Source organism: Sinocyclocheilus rhinocerous, unplaced genomic scaffold, assembly GCF_001515625.1.
Source record: "Sinocyclocheilus rhinocerous isolate Xijiao unplaced genomic scaffold, SAMN03320098_v1.1 scaffold642, whole genome shotgun sequence".
Classification (NCBI taxonomy): Eukaryota; Metazoa; Chordata; class Actinopteri; order Cypriniformes; family Cyprinidae; genus Sinocyclocheilus; species Sinocyclocheilus rhinocerous.
The window spans coordinates 1,263,685-1,283,565 of NW_015626390.1; the positions used below are offsets into that span (position 1 = coordinate 1,263,685).

General features: G+C 35.6%; 4 protein-coding genes and 1 long non-coding RNA gene across 5 annotated transcripts in view; 2 read left to right on the top strand and 3 right to left on the bottom strand.

Moving 5' to 3' along the window:
• Positions 1-5,693, bottom strand: part of LOC107713955 (uncharacterized protein C18orf63-like) — a 14,098-nt gene extending 8,405 nt beyond the window's left edge. Inside the window, 9 exon segments of the mRNA XM_016519626.1 lie at positions 249-316; positions 319-357; positions 1,153-1,229; positions 1,606-1,647; positions 2,580-2,668; positions 3,251-3,339; positions 4,431-4,516; positions 5,566-5,599; positions 5,601-5,693. Coding sequence (XP_016375112.1) covers positions 249-316; positions 319-357; positions 1,153-1,229; positions 1,606-1,647; positions 2,580-2,668; positions 3,251-3,339; positions 4,431-4,516; positions 5,566-5,599; positions 5,601-5,693 — 617 coding nt within the window.
• Positions 2,278-17,069, top strand: LOC107713723 (protein phosphatase 1 regulatory subunit 3G-like). Its single transcript, XM_016519324.1, has 4 exons — positions 2,278-2,287; positions 6,840-6,842; positions 15,264-15,542; positions 15,881-17,069. Exons 3-4 carry the CDS (start codon positions 15,276-15,278, stop codon positions 16,433-16,435), a joined length of 822 nt encoding a protein of 273 aa, XP_016374810.1. The 5' UTR covers positions 2,278-2,287; positions 6,840-6,842; positions 15,264-15,275; the 3' UTR covers positions 16,436-17,069.
• On the top strand, positions 6,333-11,438 carry LOC107713729 (cytochrome b5-like). Its single transcript, XM_016519337.1, has 5 exons — positions 6,333-6,603; positions 7,818-7,946; positions 9,898-9,927; positions 10,055-10,089; positions 10,344-11,438. The coding sequence occupies exons 1-5, from the start codon at positions 6,469-6,471 to the stop codon at positions 10,426-10,428; spliced, it is 414 nt and encodes a 137-aa protein (XP_016374823.1). The 5' UTR covers positions 6,333-6,468; the 3' UTR covers positions 10,429-11,438.
• Positions 17,070-17,128: 59 nt separating the features above from the next.
• On the bottom strand, positions 17,129-18,927 carry LOC107713747 (uncharacterized). Its single transcript, XR_001636928.1, has 2 exons — positions 17,398-18,927; positions 17,129-17,229 (listed from the first exon to the last, which is right to left on the bottom strand). It is a non-coding gene; the product is annotated as an uncharacterized LOC107713747 (long non-coding RNA).
• Positions 18,928-19,316: 389 nt separating this feature from the next.
• The window catches only part of lyrm4b (LYR motif containing 4), a 57,345-nt gene continuing 56,780 nt past the window's right edge, over positions 19,317-19,881 (bottom strand). The window contains exon 3 of the mRNA XM_016519348.1: positions 19,317-19,697. Coding sequence (XP_016374834.1) covers positions 19,629-19,697 — 69 coding nt within the window. The 3' untranslated portion in view covers positions 19,317-19,628. The remainder of the gene's footprint in view (positions 19,698-19,881) is intronic.

Genomic DNA, 19,881 nt, shown 5'->3' on the forward strand with positions numbered 1-19,881 from the left:
ACACACACACACACACACACACACACACACACACACACACACACACAGAAAACAATGAAGGAAAAATATTGATTAATTTGTCTAAATCTGACACTGACAACAAAGGAGATTATGATTAGGACCTTTTCCCTCCATGATGCCCAGTGGAGCATCAGTACAGCTTTAGAATGTGTCTGTTGTAAAAACGTAACAACAACACGGTATAAAGCAGTCTATTCACACATGCACACATATACACAAACACATACCTTGGCAGAACATGGCACCAGTTATTTGGCATGACTGTATCCAGCACAGCATCATTAGTGTGGAGGACTACTTTTTCACCACAGGAGCAGGAATATCAAAATCCTGTATCTGGCAGAAGACAGATGAGCATAAATTAACACCACACACAGGAACAAGAACAAGAAATATAGCAATCTGATAGTCTTCCTGTGAATAACTGGTCTCATTTATGTCAATTATTATTTCAATAATACAGCTATTTGTTAAAATAACTATTTACCAAATGATTTAATGCAAATATTATGCTCTATGTATCATAGCTATATATGCAGGAAGTAGAAATGCATTATTATATTTATACATGAACATGTTTGTAATGAATATACTGAAATATACATAGAATTTGTTACTGAAATTATTATATATGATTTATATTTGATATGCTTTATTTATATTGTTATATGCAAATAGTTTAAATTAATATTTAACTTACCTTAGATGTATTTGAGTATATTCATAATATTTGTCTAAATCGATTATGAATAATGACTCCTTTTTATGCACATGTATATATGCATATACAGTACACATATTATTTATATGCATATTTGTTATATACTAAATAGTTTACAATAATGTTGAAATAATCTTGTTGAAAACAAGAAAATGAATATAACAAACAAGCACACCACTTGGATTCAGCTAGTCATCTGAATCAACATTAACAACAATTAAGAGAAAAGCTTTTTCTTCTCCTGTCCACTCAGCACAATCAGGTTGACGTAAGCTAGATAACTGACTCAGGCATAGGACATGATCTGAGGCAAATGTGTAATGCATGACAACGGCAGTAAATTGGTTCATAGGTCATAAGAGGCTAGACTGGAGATTGTGAACGCAGGCTGGAGGTGTTTGAATTCTTACCACAGCTGGAGGAAGTCTGACTGTGTCGGCTTCCACACCGACACACAGTTGAGTCTCAGTGAGACTCAGCTCAAGCACTGTGAATGAATATACAACAGTATAGATGTGAGCACGAGTCAGTGAGAATGAGAAAACATCTGTCTGTGTCATCATAAGTTACTGAGTGAACTGTGAAAGTCATCTAGGCTTTAGGGTAGAACGCAACGTGATAAACTGTGGCTTAATATGTGACTCCGAAAAAACAAATGATTCTCGGATAAAGCAAAAGAAGTACATAATGTGCTAACAGTGAGCAAAACAGCACAAAAGATATTGTTTTCACTAGTAGAAATACATTTAAATGTTTATCTATACAAGTCACTCCTTGCCTGCGATCAAGTGAAATCACAGTCTAACAATACGAATACAAATGGCAGTGTCTCTTGCCAAAGTATTCAGATGCCTCCCACCTACCAACCGCATTGCGTTTTCCAGAGTCACTGAGGAAATCTTTTTCTGGGAAAGAAGGAAAAATCACTGTTACTCAAAGATTATGAAACAAACTGCACTGAGATTTCTATGTAATTCATTAAATGCTGTGTGATGGGGGAGTGTTGCAATCTGGTAAGATCATTAAGATGAATCTTCGACGATGTGTTTTAAAGAACTCGCATATTCACTAAGAAAGATTTAATTATAGTAAATTCTCTCTGATAGAGAACTCCAAATACTTCTGAGAGCCATGAACGCAGCTTTAACTGAGCTCAAGGACGGCACAACACACGTTTTCAAGGCACGGCCTCCAACACAAGGCCATCAAACTGTCTGATTATCTTATCATGCACTCATTTTAACATTTTATTACACACATTTTATGCAGAATTTTTTTAAATACCCAATCAATCTTGGATGAGAAACAAAAGTGAACGACCTTCTAATTGACTCTTGATTAGAAGAATCACACGTACTTTCCCGATTAATTACCATTACTTTAATTAGTAAGTGTAACTGTAATTATGGTGTATTAAACTGGCAGAGTGATAATTCATGACAACACTGTTGAACTCCAAAACTTGATGTGTGTGCTCATTTCCATTAAACTAAGCTGAGCTGACTCTTGCTGACCTTGAGCCAAGGCAATACAAATATTAGCTCAGTAAAGATGCAAGGATCATCCATTCTTAGACTACATGAATTACTCATGCCTGCACTATTAAGAATGCTCAAGGTGAAGCGACAGTTAAGATTACACACCAGCTAAATCAGCCACAAAGTGAACTTTACTCTCAGCCTACACTAGTGAATGACTGCCTTCACATTCAGTGAGCAATAATTGTGAATTTCTATTGCCTTTACCATGCACAGGCAAAATTCAGCTTGATTTTTTTTAAACATGGAAATGTTTCAGGCTCTTGTAAGTATACTGGCTCTGGGATATTGCCCCTCACCTGCTATTAGATATTGTCCTGCTTTGTTCCATTTAGGGGCCAGTCTAGCAGTCACAGAATAAGACAAACACGTCTGCAGAACGGTTGAGCTACAAGGCAAAAAAAAATGCTATGTTCACACAGCAGGCAAATGTGGCCCAAATCTGATTTCCAATTCTGATCTTTTCAATTCAGTTCTTTTGTGGTCCTAAATCAGATACAGGTCTGATGTTTTGCAATGCAACCTTTCATTTGAACATTTAAATATCACAGCTTCCACATAAATATTAAGCAGCTGTATTTGTATTCACCTGTTTGATGACAATAATATGAAATGTATCTTGAGCAGCAAATTAGCATATTAAAAGGATTTCTGAAGGATAATGTAACATTAAGACTACAGTAATGATGCTGAAAATTTAGCTTTGCATCACATTAATAAATTATATTTTACAATATATTCACACAGGAAACAATTATTTTTAATAATAATAGTATTTCATAATATTATTGTTTTTACTGTATTTTTGATCAAGCAAATGCAGTGACGTCTTTTGAAGGAGACTTTCAAAAACGTTTAAAAAAATCTTACTGATCCCAGACTTTTGAACTGTAGTGTATGTTTTGATGCAGTGGAGACAAAATTCAGGCCAGTCAAATATTGTAGGGTCAGACTGAACTCATGGAGCAACGGATATTTGAGACATTTTTCTGGACAAACAACCTGTAGACCATGTTTCTGTGCAAAAGCCTGGATGATACCGCTCTTGTAAAATGCAATCTAAGACAAAGTGCAGAGAACAAAGAAAATCAGAATGGACAGTTAAACAAAAATAGCACGTTTAGGCCACTGTAAATCAAACACTGACCAAAGCTAGTGATCTAGTGAAACACACAAAACTTCATTCAGTCTTTTCATTGAGTTGCGTCGATACAAAGGCATGTCGCCTTTCTCCTTTTGGCTACACACGTACAAAAGTCATGGAAGTTACATAAGCACAACATAGTCAATTATTCACCAGTGCACCCACTGAAGTCTGACAGCACATTCACAACATTTGTTGTGAAGGAAAGGAGATGACAGAGTGTGTGGAATGTGCCTCAAATATTTAGCTTTGCATGGGACATGCCTTTGCACGAGCTGTGCTGACACGCAGACACACATGCACCCTCAGATGAAAAGTCACACATATGCAACAGCACAAACTTCTCTGACAGGTGCACATGCACGCAAGGTGATGCACATATCACGAACACTGAGGGAAAAAGAAGAACAATAACATGTTTTGACAGGAAAAGCAATATAAATCATAAATGTTTTGTGTGACATGGACTTTTTTTTAGTAATCGATTTTGGCGCTAATTCAAATCATCATTAAATATAATTATGTTACATTTTATTGAAAACAATTTTATGAGCAAGAGCACTTGCCTTTTAGGACCTGTATGTACGTAGGAATACAACTGAGAGACACAAAGAATTATGGCTGCTAGGTGTAATGAAAATAAATATTTCTTCAGCCTTATTTCTGCGTGCATCGTGAATCTATGGAAGCTTGTTTCTGCCATGGGATAAAAAATGTACTTCTGACTTTTTATCGCGCAATTCAGTCTTTTTTCCAGCGATTCTGAATTTTTCTCTGAATTTTAAGTTTATCATCTCTTTCAGCCATAGAATAAAAAAAAAACTTTTTATGTCACATTTACTTTTTTATCTTGCAATTTTGAGCGTGAATTGTGAGATATAAAGCAGGCTGGTTTTCCTATCTAACGTCACAGGACAATTATTAATTATTTTTAAAAAAAAACTTTTTTTTTTTTCAATTTAAAGCTGGCAAATATAACTGATATCACAAAATATATCATACTTACAGTCATAATAACAGTGATGCCCCCAAAATGGCCCAACACAGGAGAAGCAACAATGTCTGAATGCAAGAGAACAAGCTCCCTGAAAGACAGACGGAAAAGCCTTTCACACTTCAGAGGTCAAGATAATGACATATTCTAGATTTTTTTTTAGAGAACAGCCTCGTGGTCTGTTCAGCTGGTCTCACAGGTTGAAGCAGTAGTGTAATGTTTTATATAATTAACCCTGATGTTGATAAAATCTGAGTACCCTTTTTGTGTTGGGGGTAAAACTGACCCCATTGGTTTCCATTCGCCTAAAAAACAATCAACAATATGAAAAACACTGAAGAGTCATATGTATTTATGAAAAATACATAAAACCTATTGCAGCTTGTAAGAGTTATAAAATATAAAAGTAATAAATTATGAATTCCTATTATGTTAAAAAATATATTTCCTTCGTGATAGGGGTCAATTTGACCCCAATATATTTGTTAAAAATGTCCTTGATTTTTTTTTTTTTTTTGAATTATGCCTACTTGTAGTGACTATTTGCACATTGAGGTGCACAAAACTAAGTAAAACACAGTGTACTTGTACTTAAATAGTACTTTTTTTTTTTTTTTTTTTTTTTAAAAATGTTTTTAATATTTTTCTTGTTTCTTGTTTGTGAAAAAAGAAAAAGAAAGTATACATCAAATAGTATTTATCCCTATTTGCACTTAGATAGCCTCTGCCTTTTTATGTCTGGTTCTTTCTTTTCTTTTCTCTCTCTCTCTTTTTCTTCAAAGTGCTTTTTGGTGAATTGCATGAGAACCAAGCATGTTTTTGTACAGCCTTTCCAAATCACATTTGTGTGTCTAAACATGCATATTCATAAAAGTATAAGAAAAAGCCATACAATCTCCAAAATAAATAAACAGTTTAACCAGTGTTTCAAGCAGTTAAAAATCGAGTATGGGTCCAAAGGGTAGCTACATAAAGTCAAGCCTCAAAATATAAGGGTCTAACAACAAGGACAACAAGGGTCTAATCGCACTTTATGTGCCTTTCATCACAAAGCCTATTAGATGAAATTTCTAGATCAATCACGAATCTAATCAATATGTGAAAAACCAAAACTACAGTTTTATAACCAGCACACATTATATTTGTCTTTTCACTTGTTTGTTTCTCAAGTCTGGTTCATCTGTAACTGTTCGAGAAGAACAGATTTACACAACATAAGTTCCTCAGCTCGGGAAGATTGAGGAAAAGCAAAGACTGTGTCCCACTTCCACTCATTCAGAAAATAAATGTATGAGGGTTAATTTGGTCAAACCAACACAGTCACTGATCTGTGACCAAAATAAGCTATTATTGGTTAATCAGAGACTATTTTGGTCCAAAGACAATATGAAATTATGTGCATATTCTGTCAGTAATTACCTCAGATAAGACAAAACTCTGTTATAACTCTGAAAAAGTGTAGCGTATTACGTACATTGTGTTGACAGAAAGAAAGAAAGAAAGGGTTAGTTTTACCCCAGTTTGAGGTTATACAACAATAACAAGTGCTGAGGTACTAGAGCGCGAGCTTTTGGCGGCAAGAACGAGGAAGCTCGCGTGACAATGTTTCAAGTGAACATACTCTTATCTGACAGAAACACCTAAACAAGATCAACAACGGCGGCTAAAATGACTTTAAGGTCAACCCACTTCTTAACGGACATCACTAGATTAACGTGATGGCGATAAACGGCACCTCTTCCGTAACTATGCTCTCGTGAACTTTCGTGAACTTCTGCCGAGTAACTCCGTGAGCTTCACCGAAACATATGACCCAGTGTGCTGATTGATAGCCCTCGGTCCAATCAAAACAGACACGCTAGGCAACCCAAGCGTGATATCGTCCAATCAGATTTCGTCCTGAGCGGAATGGGCGTTGCCTGGCGAGTTGGGAAATACAATTGTTGCTGGTCAGTCCAGTATTGAAGTACGTGAGGTGATCGATTCGCAAGGGAACTTTTGGAGAGTTTTTGTAACCTTCCTCACAAATAACACACATTTAAACAAACAAATGGAAACCAACGAAACAGACGGAAAGGGTGTTAAATATTATCGATTGTCAGAGGTGGAGGAACGGAACTCTTTTAAAAGCACATGGATTATCATTCATAATAAAGTGTACGACGTCACACAGTTTCTCGAGGAGGTGAGTTTTAAAACAGAGCCTCAAATGTTCAGCTTGGTGCCAAAAATATTCGCATTAATATATTGTCGTTTTGGAACTGTGTAATGCATGCATTACGTGTATGTACTGCATTGTGTAAACAAGCAAAGCACCGTTGCACTAGAATTGTGTAATGCATAATAGGAATGAAATATACATAATGCATAGAGTTTATAAGCGAATACATTTAAAAACGCCTAATACAAAAGTTTGAAAAGTAAGTATTGAATGGAGTGACCTTTGCCAAGTGCCCTCAAAGTTGGACCGAAAAGATTACAACAGTTGGCAATTAATGTGTGAGGTGTGGAATTAGCATTAGTGCATTAACCATGTAGAAATGTATTTAATAAAACCTAATATAACTCGTTTAAAGATCAAATGCACAGTTATTTTTGATTACTATTGATGAGGTTTATGTGAAGGGAAGCAATAGGTACATCACACACTACCTTGCTGTAATAACAGTAATAACTTCCTATTACTTGTTTTCGCTTCTGTTTCAGTTTTTATAACCATTTCTTACTATGTGTCAGTAAGTTGTTGTTTTTTTAGCATGTGTGTTTGGCAGTGTTATTTTTTAGGATTACTGATAAACTACTATCATTTGATTTGTATTATTTGTATTTGTTATTTATTTTAATTTTAGTTACATTATGTCTGAATTTATTATGTCTGTATAGGTCTTTTATTACGTTTTTAGTTTTATTTAATTTGAGTTATTTTAATACTCAACAAACTAAATGGAAATTAAATCATATATATCTTTAATTTATAAATGTATATATATATATATATATATATATATATAATGTATGTATGTGTGTGTGGTTGTACATACACATATATGTAGTTGTTGTTTTTTTGGTGTTTGCCTTAGTGTTGTTAGAATCATTATTATACTCTTATACCTTTTGTTATTTAATATTTTGAAGTAATTATATAACCACCCTAACCTAACTTTTCACCTCTTTCCATATTATCTAAATCTAGAGAACTACTTAATCTAGTAACATTACTCTAAAAATGCACACAAGGTATTTTAAGTTGCATGACTCAGTGCACTGTTGACACTTAAATCAACTGATAATTTCCTAGGCAACATTTTTCAAAGGTCAAAAGGGTATTACAAGTAAGCAATAAGCAATGGTGGGTTTGCTTTAAACTTGATGATCTGATGTATTTGCTGGTGTCCACAGCACCCGGGTGGAGAGGAGGTGCTGCGAGAGCAGGCGGGTGGAGATGCCACAGAGAGTTTTGAAGATGTCGGCCACTCGTCAGATGCACGTGAGATGGCCAGTTCGATGGTCATAGGAGAGCTGCATCCAGTAAGTCTGCCAGAGCGCAGTATTACTGTTGAGCAATAGTGTGAAGAAGGCCTTTTGATACAGCATTAACACATCAGATAGTGTCAAACACAGCTGATGAAGTTCCTGTGTGCTTTCTGAGAAATACATTCAAACATATATTCACAATATGCTCTATTTCTACTCTTATGAAAATAGAAAAAAAAAAAAACTCAAAAGCTAGACAGCTCTCAGTGGCTGTAATTTTAAATTGCACCTTGCATGTTTTTCAAAGTCTGTTTTGCATATGTTGCTTTGCAGCCATCAGTCAGCGCTGGCATACAAAAAGGCATGAATAGTCATTAAGTCATTATCGATTTATAGTTTCAGTGAAGTTATGCCATCACACCAATGGATGCCAATGGATGCCAATGGGAACCTATGTGATTAAAAACACACACACACACACACACACACACACAATCAAAATAACAGACTTCTCAATCCCCCTGAGATATCTGGGAATGATCCAACAACAGTCTTGATTTCTCATCCTGGACAACATCAGACCTGTTGATTCATAGTTGCATCTCATGAAATCCGAGATGTTTTCATAGACACACAGGGGCTTGAGATACTATCAATAACCTGGAAGCCATTTTTATTTCTATTGGAGGATCTGTAATGCTGCCGGATTCAGCACAGATACTATCAGACAGTTTCTGTGACAGGAATGGAGCAGGGCTGTGCACCTTTCATGCAGAACAGTAATTCAGATTTAAAGAAGTAGAAATAAAATAGAAATTCATTGGACTAAATACTTATTTAAATATATATTTTTAAAATAAAAATAATCTTTTTTTTTGTTTTGTTTGAATGACACAAATGATATTAATATTAATAATAATAATAATTGTTTGAAATACAACGTATAGAAATGTAACACACACACACACATATATATATTTTTTAAAGAAATTAATATTTTTTAACAAAATGCTTAAAATATTTTAAATAGTGCTGTCAAACAATTAATCACGATTAATCGCATCCAAAATAAACGCTTTTGTTTACATAATATATGAGTGTGTATTCTGTATATTTATTATGTATATATAAATACAAACACATGCATGCATATATTTAAGAAAAATGTTGTTTAAATAATAAATATATTTATATAAATATATAAATGTATATACATGTAAATTATTTCTAAATATATACTGTTTGTGTGTGTGTTTATATATACAGTACATAATAAATAAACACAGTACACATACATATATTATGTAAACAAAAACTTATTTTGGATGCGATTAATCATTTGACAGCACTAATTTTAAAATACTTTAATTGCTGCATTAATCAAAAGTGACAATTAAACGTTTATGATGTTTCAGAAGATTTTTTTATTTCAAATAAATGCTGTTCTTTTGAACTCTTTTGAACTTTTCTATTCATCAAAGAATCCTGAAAAAAAGAGATCTGTTTTCAACATATTTATAATAATCAGAAAAGTTTCTCGAGCAGCAAATCAGTATATTAGAATGATTTCTGAAGATCATGTGACACTGAAGACTGGAGTAATGATGCTGAAAATCACAGGAATAAATTACATTTTAACATATATTCACATAGAAAATAGTTATTATAAATTGTAATAATATTTCAGAATATTACTGCTTTTACTGTATTTATCATCAAATACATGCAGCCTTGGCTAGCACAAAAACATAAAATAGACTGAACAGTAATGTAAATATATATTTACACACTATGGATAGCTATATAAAATACATATACATTGTGAATTTAGCTCAGGCCTGATTACTAGTTATTTTGACAACCACTGTAAAGCCGATTTATAGGTTTTAGTCACTATGTGCTCGGTAGGACATGCTGATTAATTTGCTTTGTTGATAAAATGTCAATGCGTGAAAAAGCCTGTGCTATTTTTATTCATGCCTCTCCTCCTCTGCATTTCTCGCAGGATGACAGGGACAAGCTTGCCAAACCACCAGTACGTAATTCATTTTTCAAATAGTTTTTTTCCATGCTTATGATTTTAACAAACTCTGCAGTGTCTTTGTTTTGGACTTGCATTGTGTGGAAACACCTAAACACGCGTTTGGTTTTCTGTTTAATAGGAATCACTTGTAACGACCGTACAAGAAAGCACAAGGTAAGTTCAAGTGAACGACCAAATGCTATGCCTAAGAATAACCCAACCAAACAACACACACAAAGCTAAATGTTTTGAGACATTTTTAAGAAATGTGGATGTTGTAACTTGTGTTGTTTGAGTGCAAGTTTGTTTTCTCTTAATTTCACTTGAAACTTTCTATTGTAGTACAGAAATAGCAAGATTCCAATTAATAATTCAAGTTAATTACCAAGTGCTTTGTTCCAAACCTTCCACTGGGTCTCTTGTTCCAGCTGGTGGTCAAACTGGTTGATACCTGCTATCGCTGCAGTAATCGTCACGTTGATGTACCGTATATACACGGCAGAGGAGGCATGATGGGATGTTTCTCTCGCTCTGCCTACAACTACAGTACCCATAATCCATTTCAGGTTTTCCCATTACCATAAAGATTCTACTAATGAAGGCAACTTTTGTGTTAGTTTCAATGTTTATTGTCACATATCCCTTGAGATTTAAATACTGATATATGCAGATGTTTTTATGGTATATGAAAGGATATTTTAGATCTAGCATTATAAATATGCATACTAAAGATGAGGTTTTCATTGTCTAATTGTTTTCTGTTGTGTAATACTATGTGTATACCATTTATTCAGTTGAAATGTCCTGAATATTATCACATACATAAAGACAACATTTTGTTCCTCATAGAAATAATTTAGTTTCGCTTCAAATATTGTTAATCTTCATGTCATTGCAAGTTGATTGTACTTGGACCAGAGAGAAATGATACAAATTCTTAACAAGAGAATGAATAAAATGCCAGATGTTACTGTTTATTTAAAAAAAAAAATCTGGTAATTATTTAGTCATAAATATGCCAATTCTGACAGATTCACTAGATATTCTGCAAAATTATTGATTGCTAGCAGAGTGAATCTGATGATACGCATATTTATCCCCAAAATCAAAAGTTCCAAAAACTAGAAATTAGATTTTGCAGAAACAATAAGTGAAGATTATTTGTAGGGTCATGCACTTATTTTGCACGATCATAATGAGAGTGGGAAGGGATTTAGTTTAATTGTCATAAAATATCTTTCTATATTCTATGCAAAACTATTTCAGATTTTTCTTTTGAATTTGGGGTGAAATATGAACAGGACATGTTCAACATGTGATTGTACACAACCTAACCAAAAATGTCATTATGTGCTTAGACGATCAGCTAGAAGTCACCACATGTTATTATCTGTACTGAAGAGCAACACGGTTAGAATCGTATTTTTGGCTGTCGGTTACACATTGATGTACCATTTAAATGCATATCAATGTACCACCATAAACGGTGCTTATACATTCCCTTTTTTTTCTTTAACTAAAATGAATGTAATATACTTGATATAAGATACATGCAGCTTTCCCATAGAAACATCCTTCCAGATGTTTACAGTGTGTGTTCATTGCTGTTTCAGTGCTTCTCCACACTAATGTGTCCCAATAAACAAAGAAATTGATTATGTGATTTTCGGGAAACTTATTTCAGATGTGTATGTACAGTGGTCCTGCATTTAAAATAAGACACAATAGGAATGAAAGGCATTTTATTATATAACATAAAGATGGAACAAGACCACTTTCCAAGCAAAACATTTCATCATTGAAAAAGTTAGATTATAAATGATTAAACATGAGATTATGATGTTTCTAGTTGTGAAACGCACATGGATCGTGTCCATAGTTAATGTAATGAACTACACCTGTGTAAACTCAAGAAGAACTGACTTCATGCATGAGCTAAACATCACCTGTTGGTGAATGGCTCAGAAATGTTAAGCTAGCTCGGAGAAAGCAGCATTTTAAAGGGGTCATATGATGCGATTTCATTTTTTCCTTTCTCTTTAGAGTGTTACAAGCTCTTGGTGCATAAAGAAGATCTGTAAGTTTGCAAGAAACAACTCCATCATTAAGGTGCTTTAAAACATTATCCATAACAACGCTTCCTCCAGTGAATAGGTCCATCTCCTGTTGTCTCTCACATAAAAATACACCCACACATTTGTTTAGAATGGTTTGGGACTGTTCTCACTTGTAAACGGTGCTTGATCTGTGCATATTTCTTTCAGACCAGATGACTTTTTCACTGGAGGAAGCGTTATTAAGGATTACGAAATCATATTTTGGACAGACGCAATGGTTTAAATTTAAAAACATTAGAATTGTGGATTCGTTTCTTACAGACACGCATCTTTTTGCTTCTCTAGACATTAACTGATGGACTGGAGTGCTGTGGATTATTTGTGGATTATTGTGATGTTTTTATCAGCTGTTTGGACTCTCATTCTGACGGCACCCATTCACTGCAGAGCATCCATTGCTGAGCAAGTGATGCAATGCTACATTTCTCTAAATCTGTTCCTATCAAGAAACATCATCTATAACATCATCATCTATATATACATCATTTATTTATTGGATGGCCTGAGCATGAGTACATTTTCAGCAAATTTTCATTTTTGAATGAACTTCGCTTTAAGCGCAGATATCTAGTTTGATATTTTGTTGTCCATTGGAGTGACATTCAGAAGTGTGAAATAGTTTTGATCTCACCATATTTATGTTAGACCTTTGGTAGTCAAGAAATGTTACAACACTGACACCTGCTGGTGAAGTACCTCATTGCAAAAACCTTGTTTCATATTCCTTGTTTGGATCTGATGTGGTAATTGTTGTGACTCTTCTGTCCAAGTGTTACAGTTAAAACAACTTAGAATATATGCTGATATTAAATATCAGATTTTATTTTAATTATTAAATATCCTAAGTCCTCATCATCAGGGATGGGCAGTATTTATGATACATGTATTTCAAATACGTATTTCAAATATAAAACAGGATTTTGTTATTTGTATTTGATGGGGTTGATGGAAATGGCTTCATATTTTGTATCTTTGTAGTTTTAAAATACTGTATAAATACTAAGTCTACATGATGATGACATAAAAATGCGGCCTCTGATTGGTGCCTTCTCAGTAGTTTGCCCAGACTTGTTGTTAGGACACTATTAATGTGTATGTGTCCTCTATACCTCTATGGCTCTCAGTAGATTCAGTGGTCTGAGTTGGGTTAATACTCCTTGACAAGTTCTGTTGCTACTTTCTGATTACATTCCTGACTACATTTAAAATCAAAACACATTGATCATTTAATAATTGTTGAAATGCTAAAATGTTTGTTTTCATCTTCCAAATAGGCGTCCAATGATTGATAAATAAATATTTGACTGCTGAATATTGCACCCTAATTGAAGTAGGATCATGAGTTTGCATACCATTGCATGAATGACTGCCTGACACATAATATATTAGTATATTTGATCAACAATCAAATGATTAATTAGTTAGAAACTAGTTGCTATGAATACAGGAGCCATCAGTTGTCTTCTTACGGATGTCTTGTTTGTCATTGAGTCAGTGTTGCTGATGCAAGGTAGGCCTTTTGTTACCAAACATCATGTAACTAAATTAGGATACAATTATGAGTCAATCGCAAACAGTTAAACATTAAACTGTTGGTTACTTTAAAACTAACCTTCATCTGGGAGTGAATATTTGATCTGTTAACTGGTTGCATATGTCAGATTTATTGCACGACTCGGGCAAAGAAAAGCTGTTGCTGAGTGTATTATGGTGAAGGGATAGATCAAATAGGCCAATTGACGGAAGGTTTGCGAAGAAATATCATGCTCCCTTGTAAAAGTATTTTTTTTGTATTTTTAAAACACAAAAATACAGTAGTTTATTTTGATACATGGTGTGGCTGCTGTATTTTGCAGTTTATTTTGATACACTTAAAGTTAAGGTATTTGGTATTTTATTTTAAAATACATTTTGATGTATCTTTGCCCAACCCTGCTCATCACATCATGTATTGTGCTTTCAGCCTGTAATAACATTTAAACTGCTGTTGGACTATGGCTTTACACATTGCTCAGTCCATGTAAACATGTAAATCAAAAGCCGTATTAGGTCAAGTGCATCTGTGAACTCGTGTTGCAGCTGGACATTAATGGTGTTGTAACAGTGTGTTTGTCTTGTCTGTGATAACAGCGTGTTTTGAAGATCTCACTGACCTGCGGACATTAGATGGGACAGCAGCCAGAGCTGCTGTACTGACACAGAGCCACATATGGACACTTTGTAGCCTGTTTACATTTTTGCTGGTTACATCTGCGCAGAAACCTGTTGCCCGTTTCCAGCAACTGTTTAAATGTTTCCTTTTAAAGCACTTTTACCGAATGTCCATTTCTCGTAGGTCTCGACTGAGTGCCGCAGGTAATCACAGCCATGCTGATATTCAGACCAAAGGCATGATTGTGAATGTGATGTAATGTTCTTCAATAAACAAGACGTTAATAGTAACTTATATTACATATGTCACAAGCAGCGCACAGCTCTGGAACAGTATGCTCCGAGTGACCATGGAGTGAGAGAAAACAGACAATTTCCACACACACATACACACAACAGCAAGTGAAAGTGTGAGGAATCCCAGACATGTTATACTGTATATAAAAACTCTTGGAACGCAGAGCAATGAAATCTAAAGAAAAGAACGGTTGTATAGGTCAATTAAAAACTTCACATTATAGAATGTACTTTTATTTATTTATTAATTAAATATAAAGTACGTTAATGTTATATTGAGGAAAATGTTTTTCATTATTTATAAATATAGTAAATATTTATTTATTTTCACCCAAATATATTTTGGAGTATATTAAAGATGTATTTATTGTATATTTAGGGTATGAGCTAGGATATTCCTGAGATGGTCAGTGAATTAGATAACACATTACACTATACATTTTTAACATTACTGCATGTACTTATTTATTTATTTAGGCAAAAGCACTGTCATGCTATAATTTAGAATTTGTTTAAATTTATTTATAAATTGTGTTATAAATAAATTAAAGTACTGTAATGCTGTAATTATTATATTATATTATATAATGGGGAACAAATGAGCTCAATCATTTATGGCACAAAACAAACAATTTTTATAGCCAATGATTCCAAAAAAAAAAAAAAAGGCTGAATAAGTGTGTGTAGAGGCTCATGTTGATCTCTCTCTCTCTCTGTCTGACCCCCTGAGACCCACTCAATTCACTCCGTTTTTACTGATTACTAGACAAACCACCAATGTAGGACCGCGCATAAATGCGCCTCTGGAGTGATTCTCCTGGAATGACACGTTCTGTCACTGGAGATTACAAACCTGGAATGATGGACATAATGAACGAGGAGCAGACGGAGAACGGACTGGACTCCGATGATGATCTTCAACCCGAGGAGATACCCGAGAACCTGAAAGACAGGAGAAGAGCCAAGTCCTTACCTGCGTATCCAGAGCAGGCGAACCTGTTCCACCAGATCTCCCAGAACTGCAGGAAACGCGTGAAGTTCGCGGACGCGCTCGGCTTGAATCTGGCGAGCGGTGGGCGTAACCAGCTTGTAACTGATTACTAGACAAACCACCAATGTAGGACCGCGCATAAATGCGCCTCTGGAGTGATTCTCCTGGAATGACACGTTCTGTCACTGGAGATTACAAACCTGGAATGATGGACATAATGAACGAGGAGCAGACGGAGAACGGACTGGACTCCGATGATGATCTTCAACCCGAGGAGATACCCGAGAACCTGAAAGACAGGAGAAGAGCCAAGTCCTTACCTGCGTATCCAGAGCAGGCGAACCTGTTCCACCAGATCTCCCAGAACTGCAGGAAACGCGTGAAGTTCGCGGACGCGCTCGGCTTGAATCTGGCGAGCGTCAAGCACTTCAGCACCAGCGACGATCCTCAGATTCCAGCCAAAGTCTTCACCAGGCTGAAGAGCTTCCCTCTCCACAAGGACCGGGAGTTCATGGATGACTTGTGCGTGAACATCAAGCCCTCTCTGGCTCTGGACTATCTGGTCCCGGCGTTCAAGACGCCCGTGGACACCGGTGACTTGGAGACGCGGCTGACGCGCTGCCGCGTCGCGCTGGAAAGCGTCATGGTCACGCAGTTTGATGTCCGTGGGATCATACGGGCGATGGGTGGGAGAGAGGTCGGGGTCAGGTATACTTTCAACGACTGGCTGTCGTTCGTGGATGCGCAAGCCATCCCCGTGCCCACAGAGTACAAGACGCGCGGAGAGCGCTTCTCCTTCACCATGTACACGCCTCCTTTCTTAGGTCCGAGCGCTGCTGTGCATTTCGCCGTGTACATGAGGGACGATAACTCTGAGTTCTGGGACAACAACGATGGGATGAACTATTCCCTGAAGTACCACAGCTCGTCATCCAGCGAGACCGCGGCTTTCCACGCGATATGAAGTGGTGCGCTTTTACGCAAGGATTCATTGCGCGTTTCACCGAGCACTGTTACCGTCGTCAAAGAGGCTTCAGCGCTCAAGGCCGAAGGATATATGCAGTGGATTGACATGTCCTAGAAAGAGTTTACCAAAAATGAAATTTCCTTCATCATTTAGTCACCCTCATGTTGTTCCAAACCCGTTTGATGTTGTTTCTTTCGTGGAAAGATCTTTTGCAGAATGTCCAAGCTGCTCATATAAGTGGATGAGGGTTGTTGAGCCCCAAAAACATGCCATAAATGTGGTCCATATGTCCTGTCCGTTATGTTCTAAAATTGTAATATCACATACTTTTATAATTTTAAAGTTATTATTTGCTAAAAATCTTGTCTTCTGCAGTTATGTCACATTTGAATTGAAGCCTGTTCTGTCATAGGAACAAAAAAATAAAAACAAAAAGATAATTGCGACTTTTTATCTCACATATCAGACTTTCATAAACTTTCAGAAAACTCAGAATTGCGAGATGTGAACTTGCAGTTCAAAGAAGAAAAATCATAAATTTGGGGGGGGGGTGTTCTGAGTTTATGTCTTGCAGTTATAACTTTTTTTCCGTCAGAATTCAGAGTTTTTCTGAGAGAGAAAAAAGTCAGAATTGTGAGATAAAAAGTCACAATTACATTTTTTATTAATTTATTTATTAATTTTTTTTAATGCTGTAGCGGAACCAAGCTTCCATACATTTGCCTTCGGTTCAGACCATTCAAAATCATGGCGATATGCCTCGAGACACATAGAACCAATGAAATGTGACACTTTGACTATGCAAATCAGATACGGGAGCTATGGAGGAGATTAATTAATTTATTAATTTTTTTTAATGCTGTAGCGGAACCAAGCTTCCATACATTTGCCTTCGGTTCAGACCATTCAAAATCATGGCGATATGCCTCGAGACACATAGAACCAATGAAATGTGACACTTTGACTATGCAAATCAGATACGGGAGCTATGGAGGAGGGGAAGCTTTTCAGTGTGTAAATGAATTTCAGACTGTTTTTCACTCACACAAAGACTTTATACTATACTTTATGTTGTTTTTTGGTCCCTTTTGAAGCTTGACAGCCCCTCTTTAGGTTGCTAACTTGCTATGTGTTTTTGTTGAATGGAAAAGAGCAGCGTGGACATTCTCCCAAACATCTCCTTTCGTGTTCCACAGAAGAAAGTAAGTCATACAAATTGAAATGACATGAGGATGAGTAAATGATGAAAGAATTGATTTTGTTGTATACTGAAATGATGCAGGGAATCACACACATTACTTTATGCTGGTTTTCCTTCACAAATGAGTCAAGCCATTTATTAATAATGCAAAATGTGTTGTTTCTATCATGGCTCATGCACTGACACTGAAGTTCTTTGGAATGAAGAGGCTTAATCACTGAGAAAATAATACAGCAATGAATTATGGACAATCAGCAGTTCCATTTGGGACAAATAAATGTAGTTTGATCTGAGAGTATTCATCAATGATATTTGTTAACTCATAATTTTGGGAAAAATTCAGAATTCTGACTTTTTTTTGCAATTCTGACTTTAGGCTATTTTTTTTCCTGCCACGGAATAAAAATAAAAGTTCATTAAAAAAAAAATGACCTACCTTTTTTTCCTCTTAAATGTGAGATTCAAAAAAGCAATTGCAATTACCTTTATTATTATTATTATTATTTTTGTCCCGTGGCGGAAACAAGCTTCCATAGAATAAAGTGATGGAAGACATTAAAATGAAATGTTTAGAGTTCTCTCAGAGATCGGCTGTGTTGAAAGTAAAGCAGGTCTGTAATAAGTCTATATGTACACATATGAGATAAACTATCTGTCATTTTAACCAAAGTCCAGCTTTGCTGCAGTTTCTCCAAGCGTTGTATGCTCTATGCATCTGTTTGACTATGAGCAATGCAGAGGGACGAAGGTCTTCTGTTTTGCAATATGCAAATATTCTTCACGAATGCAGAAGTGATTTCATTTAGCGGCTGGGATTAAGTGCAGCACAATGCAGTTTTGTAATGTTACTGTATGTAACCATTTCCTTTTTTTCCCCCGACTTGTGACACAACAGTACCAGGATGAAATGACAACCATCGAGAAGCAATTAAAATATCTTTGGATATATAGTGTGCATGTTTTTCATTTTCATTTGCATATCTGAACAGTCAATGTAATATAAACCAAAGCAAAACTGAAAATAAAAAAAACAAACATTGTGGATGTGAAATGGATATCAAGGCTGACGTTCCAGATTTGTAAATAAAACGGCTCAAGTAAATATAGATCAGATGCTAATTATGTAAGATTTGGTTGTAAGACAATATTACATACAGTGTACAGGAATAAAGGTTTTGTCCATTTAAAAGACGAAGGTATAATATGTACCATAAGTTGGGCAAATGCATTACATCTTATGGGAATATGAATATGTAAGTAGCAAAACTAATAGTAAACTTGATGAAAAAATACTGAAATATATATAAATGTAAGAATATAATGACTACAAATTATTATATTCTTTTTTGATATGTTGCTTTAATATCACAATGAAATAAATGTCCAAATAAAACTCTCTTTAACACTGTATTGATTAATGCAAGTGCTTCTGTCAACGGTATCTGCCTCCTGAATTCATGTAATTTCATTTAAATCTCTGTTTACGTGATGTACTTAGAACTGGGCCATATTTAGGCCACGAGCATAAGACTTTTAACAAAACTGCTTGCTTTTGCTATACACTCTGGTAATGTGATCTTTATACCTTTCACCTTTTACTAGGCCATCGCTTACTGAAAACTAACAGAATGAGCTATTTTTAACCGTTTGGCCTTGTCAGACACCTTTACCCTCTGTGAAACCAACCTTTAAGGAACAGATCAATGAAAACAGTCATTTACTCAGAAAACCCACACAAGCGAATGCAGCTGACATGGATTTATTGTAACATGTAAACCACAAAAGCATGAAAAATACTACATTATGTACAATTATATATAATTTCATGGCACACAGAATCTTAAATGAGTGCGTAAACAGGAGTGGACGTGGGATCGACCCATCAAGTCCGGCCTGATGCAGATGTTTGAAGAGGAAACATGAAGACCCTCGCCCCCTGCAACAGTCCTGCACAGCCAGAGAACACCTGACCGTCGCTCCAACGCCACATCAATCGCTCTTCTTTTCCTCCTGTTCAACGACCGTCTTCTGGATTGCAAACATCTTCCCTATGCACACCTGTGGACAAAGGACAGAGATCATGTCGAATTCCGAGAGCTGACAAAGTTAAAAAAGCAGTAAGATTAAATGTGACCCTGGAGCACAAAACCAGTCATAAGGGTCAATTTTTTGAAATTGAGATTTATACATCATCTGAAAAAGCTGAATAAATAAGCTTTCCAGTTTAACACTTTATTATTTA

Bases quoted from the DNA above. Each gene is read 5' to 3' on its own strand.
- LOC107713729 (XM_016519337.1), top strand. From the start codon at position 6,469: ATGGAAACCAACGAAACAGACGGAAAGGGTGTTAAATATTATCGATTG. The intron at 6,604-7,817 runs GTGAGTTTTAAA...TGGTGTCCACAG, and splicing joins TCACACAGTTTCTCGAGGAG to CACCCGGGTGGAGAGGAGGT. The intron at 9,928-10,054 runs GTACGTAATTCA...TCTGTTTAATAG, and splicing joins ACAAGCTTGCCAAACCACCA to GAATCACTTGTAACGACCGT.
- LOC107713723 (XM_016519324.1), top strand. From the start codon at position 15,276: ATGCGCCTCTGGAGTGATTCTCCTGGAATGACACGTTCTGTCACTGGA. The intron at 15,543-15,880 runs CTGGCGAGCGGT...CTCGGCTTGAAT, and splicing joins CGGACGCGCTCGGCTTGAAT to CTGGCGAGCGTCAAGCACTT.